Source organism: Lacerta agilis, chromosome 8 (assembly GCF_009819535.1).
Source record: "Lacerta agilis isolate rLacAgi1 chromosome 8, rLacAgi1.pri, whole genome shotgun sequence".
Lineage (NCBI taxonomy): Eukaryota > Metazoa > Chordata > Lepidosauria > Squamata > Lacertidae > Lacerta > Lacerta agilis.
The window spans coordinates 71,552,327-71,557,955 of NC_046319.1; the positions used below are offsets into that span (position 1 = coordinate 71,552,327).

Here is a 5,629-nt window from a genome sequence, read left to right on the forward strand (position 1 = left end):
CCGCCAGCCAGTTTTCCTTTTCCACTGACCCCTCCTTCCTTGCCATCTCCTCCAGGTCCCACTTCCCCCACTTCCCACTCCCAGCCCTCTCCCCATACTGCTGGGCTCCGAGTCTTCCCACCCTTGCGTTTACACTAACCATGAACCAATTCCTTTTTCTCTTCCAGGTAGCAACCTCTCTGCCCCATGGCTCCCCACTCTTGCCCCACCTGACTCTGGTTCTCTCTCAGCCCCTCCTCCTATCTTCCGCCAGATCCTTCCTCCCGGCTTCCCTTGCTGACTTCACTACAGACTCTAATGGTGATCTTTCTGAAGCTGAGGGGCTGGGTAGCCTCTGTGCTCTCCTCCACCTTTAGGATCCCTTCATTCCAGAGACTTCAACATGGAATGTAAGTCCTTTGCAGTTCGCTCTCAGCTGTCCAGATAGCCAAAGTCAAAACATTGCCAACAGAGCACTAAAGAGCCGAGGATTAAAAATGCCAATGGAGGATTACATTTTTAAGAGAGACCTTTATTCCAGGTAAGGTAGCCCCCCATTTTTTAGATTCTTGTGTTGCTCTGCAGGCAGTGCTCCCGACTGCCTCTCATTTTCAGGTTTATCAGTGGTCTGTAAGGCCTAGCACCAGAAAGGCCAGGATAAAGCTGGAAAGTTCTTTTTAAAAATGTATAAGCAAAAATTCACAAAACTCCCACCCACGAGAATATCAAATAAGTATTGATTATGGAGGAAAGTTAACCCACTTAACTTCCTCTGCAAAGAGCCCCTGGATTTAAGTAGGCTTAATCCAATTTGGAGGATCTCCTATGCCTGCAAAATTATCCACTTTGGCCAAAGGGGGATTATTTGATTCCTCATTATAATGAATGGGGAACACAGAGCTTCATTTGATTGGAGTTGTTTGGAACCCAAAACACAGATATAAGCAGAGAGAGTACAGAGTAACTCAGAAATATATTGGATTAATGCAAACCATGTGAGTCTGAATGTGTCTATTTGTCAATAAAAACTATATTACTTTGTATGTTTATTTGTGTTGGCAGCCAGTGGGGGGACATTTCAGCCTCCAAGGGCATTGCTGTAAGACTTTATAGAAAAGTTGCATTTTGAGGATGGCTAAACAGGAAGGAAGAGAAGTGTTACTTACTCATTCCACAAATAAAAGCTGGTGTTGCTGACCCCAACTTGATGCATAGCTATCTCTTAGCGTAGCTGCTAGTAGTTGTCAGAGTAACCACCTCCAACAACTCGAAAAACTTGGATTTTTATCTCAGCAGCTGGTAAAATCATGTATGGACTATAGCAATCTCAAAAACAATTGGCTAGTGCTTGGAATGAAGAAGTTTAATGTTCACTGAATTAATTTGAAAAATATCTGAACTACATGTGAAAGTAGTTCCCATAATTGCTGGCTAAACTGAACATGATTAAGTTGATGTTGGGGCAGAACTTTGAATGAGTTCTGGCTCGCCTGCAAGTTCATTGTCACTTTTTTAATGCTATAGAGTAGACTCTTTAGGCCTTTCATCTTAAAGATCATAAATGTTGGAGGAGAGAAAGTTGACTGTGTGTGTGCTTTTATGTTTTTGTACTCTTCTTAAGTGTACATTTATGCAAAAAAAATTGCCAAGGATAATTTGGATGAACTTAAAGTGAACTGAATATAAAGAGAACTAGTTTGTTTCACAAAGGTATGAACATGAATGGGAATTAGTTTTTTTAATGATATGGACAGAGACCTGATTTGAAGTCTTCTTTGCTCTGATGTTGTCGTCTCTGGTTTCTTCATTTTCTCAAAAACCAAGAAACAAAAAAAAGGAAAATAAAAAGCACAAATCCTTCCAAAACAAATCAAAGAAAGAATAAGAAGCACAAAGAGAGAAAAGCTGGAGTTGTTTGTGGCAGGAGGACACCCTAAACTCCCTCTACTCCAACTATGTTGAAGATGAACCAGTCCTTCTCTGTTTCATAGCATCCTAAGATTCAAGGTGATTTGTGGGTATGTGTATGCTTATTTCCAGAGGGAAAAAACCTGCCCCAAAGGCTCAGGCTTCCCCTACCCACCCACCCAGCATGTGAAGTGAATAAAAGATTAATAATCACAACAAGGAGGCTGAGAGAAAATAGGCTTGTGGTTCAGGTTAGGACCCCTAAATTTAGACTGTTGCCTATAGGTTTCCCATGCCTGTATTAATTGATTTTTTAAAAACAAAAATTAGAACAGTTGGGGAAATAATTGCAGCAGTGAGAATTAAAAAAACAACCCAATTTCTTAAAATGTTAATATTTATTATTTTATTGAGGTTATTAATGTAAATACATAAGGGAAAAGGAAAGAATAGCAATCAAAGGAGGAAGAGAATACATAAAAACATTTTTTAAAGGCAGCAATAACAGAATAACCATAAAAAATACTAAAGGTTACAAAATTGTACAGTATATTTTTGAATGGATAAGCATGTTTTGCAGGATCCCACCCTAGAATATATCTGTGTTACATCTTGTTTAATTTGAAATGCTTCAGATTTTGATATCTCCTCAGTAAGATCAGTAACTTTTTGATCCAGGGCTGTAATTTTAAGATTCACCTTTGTTAAATTATCCTTCAGACATTAATTCTGAGTCACAATTTACTTAAGTGTATCAGCAATAGAACTCTCTGAAGCCATGTGTCTCTCTTCTTTTCTCCATTCTTTATGTTTTGCTGCGGCAAATTTGCTGCATGTCGGAGGGGGAGACACCCATCGCTTTAACACTGACAGGTAGGAGATAAGAAACTTCTTAACTGGACAAATATCACCCAGACAGGCTATTGATTTTTTTTAAAAAAATGATATTTATTAAAATTTTCCAAAAACCACAACAAATACATACAAAAAAGAAAAAAGAACAAAACTACAAAACAAAACATTCTACAAAAAATAAAAACAAAAACAAGCTATTATTAAAGATCTCAACTTTCTTCACATCTTTAAGTGGACTTCCTCCTGTTTCCCCTTATTGCGTCCCTTACAAAATATTTTACGTAACTTCCCAATTTAAATCAATCACATATTTTAAAAAATAACCATAAACAAAAAACATTTTCTAAAGCTATTTCTAGATTCTATACTCTCCTAAAATTCACATTATTTAATTCAACTTATATAAATGACAGCCTATCCTTTTTCTTCAAATAAAAATCTAATTTTAAATCTTACAATACTTTTAAAAATACAATTTAAATTTCAGACAGGCTACTGATTAAGCGTTGTTAAAATAGGGCTGCCATATGTCTGGGATTCATCTGTTGGGAGTAGCATCCAGGCAGAATTTTTGGAAATTTTTGAAAATTCAGCTGAGCTGAAGAGTGATAAAGGGAGCACGCTAGGATGCCATGTTGCAAGACCAGAAGTTGAACTTGTGAACAAAGCATTCGGTTGATGCTGTTGGAGAAAGTTGAGATAATGCATGTTGTACCTGGATGTCTCTTCCCAGGTAGATGTATTGGCTGTTTACTTGCGTCTCTTAGGCTCAGCAGCCTTTGCCTGAACTTTCTCTGCATCTTTCACAGCGTTTTCCAGGAAATTCTTCAGCATGTAGAATGTGGTAGCAAAAGAACTGCCCCCACCATAGAGAGCCCCCAGCAGGGGTATGAAATCCAGAACCAGCTCTACTGCTGTGATTGTTCCCCACACTGGTGACCTCTTCAAGAAATCCATGATGAATTCTGTCGTGATCTTACCAGTGCTTGGGGTATGTTCAATAACAGATTTCAACTCCTCAACATCTTTCCCCACTCGGTTTGCTAGTATATTGAGGGAATTTTCATCCAAACAAAAAACTTTGCAGATATCCCTCATTGTCGAAACCACAATGCCAACGTCAAAACCAAGCGAAAGGAATGGGACAGGAATCAACCCAACACTACAACTCACCATTGCTTTTTTCCATATCAGGCTCTCCATAGCAGCCTTTTTCTTTTTAAGGCTATCTTTTGTTAAAATTGGAAGACACAAAATTAAAACATCTCTCTTGATTTCATCCTGTTCCTTTTCAAAGGTCTCTTGAAGCAGGGGGAAATCATACTTGCTCAAATCCCACCTCGATATCAGAAAGACCCTTGGAGAAGACACACCTAACGCCTTCAAATTATTATAGCTATCTTTCCGTATAGTTTCAAGAGTTTCCTTCTCAGACTGCATCATCTCATGGGTGTCCCCCACATCAATGCCTTTTGACCGCCTGTCATTATCTATATCGATATCCACTTTGCTGCGCACATAGTAGAATTTCTTATTATTTTCCTGGATCTCAAGAGCCAATTTGGTGTCATCTTCAGTGAAGCGTCCCGAGGAGACGATGATGAAAAAATCATAATTGCTGAAATTGACCTTCGTTAGGTATTCCTTTGCACTAAATTTAGTTGTTCCAATTCCTGGTAGATCCCAAATTTTGAAATTGGGGAATGTGGGGTGTGAATATTCTTGTGGTACCATTGTTGTTTCTGTCACCCCCGTCAGAGCTGCACCCTCCCCACGATCTTTCATTCCTCGCAGGGCATTGACAAAAGATGATTTCCCAGCACCTGATCTTCCTGTGATGGCAATTGCCAAGGTGATGTTATTTAATAAATTTGACTGCTGTTGAGCTTCAGCTGAAACAGCTTCGAAATTTTTTTGATCCAAAGCAGATTTCACTTCAGCAAGGTCTTTTCTTAAGGTTTCTATTGTTACGGCAGGATCCATGACAGTGATTTCTCGTGGCTCACTTTATCTGAGAAAGAAAAGGAAACTGTAATAGTTAAATGATAGCTTTCCACACACTTTTATGGACATCTTTACAATCTGTGGTTTATATGGGAAAAACAATTTACATAGGGCATGTCTCTACTAGTGGGTTGTTTGAGCAGCAGTTGGTAGTATTTTAATAAAGTGAAGAATTGTGCCTGTTGTCAATCTCTCAAAAATCTATACTGTATGTGCATATAATAAATATATAAATATATTCACACATAACCCTTAAAACATGTTTATGTGAGATGTCAATCTTTTTTGAACTCAGATTGTTCATTCTTCTGTAGATGTGTCTAAAGGAAGCATTTACACCGCACTAAAGATTCCATTTTTTGGCTAAAACTTTGGATAAAACACTTCATAAATAAATATGCCAATGCACTGTGCATATCCCTAGTATATTCTGCCCAAGTCTTGCCCTGCCACTTTTACAAAAGTCAGAAATAAAATGAAGAATAATTTTAGAAATGTCACCAAGGGGGAGGTGAAAAAGGGACTCAGAGGGTCGAAATAAGTGACGCAGAAATATTCTTAAAGGGCAGTACTGCGGAAAATATCCACATTGGGATCTTGTCAACTAACTTTTACTCAGTGATGACTCAATGAAATTTATAACCATACCTAAGATCCATTAATTTTAATAGGTCTACTCTGAGTAAATGTTAGTTGAAGACAACCCATTATCAGCAACATTATCTTGTTCCGAAAGCTATATAAATATAATGAGTAAATAAATAAATGAAATACAGCTAAAGGGGAAAAAGAGCACAAAACCCTTTTTAGACTTAAAGACATTCTGAGGACCTAACTGCATGTTACATTAAGTGTGGGGTGTTATCAGTGGAGTTTTGTTTGT

The 5,629-nt window shown here is 38.1% G+C and overlaps 1 protein-coding gene across 1 annotated transcript; it reads right to left on the bottom strand.

Moving 5' to 3' along the window:
• Positions 1 to 3,421: 3,421 nt before the first annotated feature.
• On the bottom strand, positions 3,422 to 4,741 carry LOC117051646 (interferon-inducible GTPase 5-like). Its single transcript, XM_033158220.1, has one exon. The coding sequence runs from the start codon at positions 4,723 to 4,725 to the stop codon at positions 3,493 to 3,495; it is 1,233 nt and encodes a 410-aa protein (XP_033014111.1). The 5' UTR covers positions 4,726 to 4,741; the 3' UTR covers positions 3,422 to 3,492.
• Between the last annotated feature and the right edge of the window lie 888 nt (positions 4,742 to 5,629).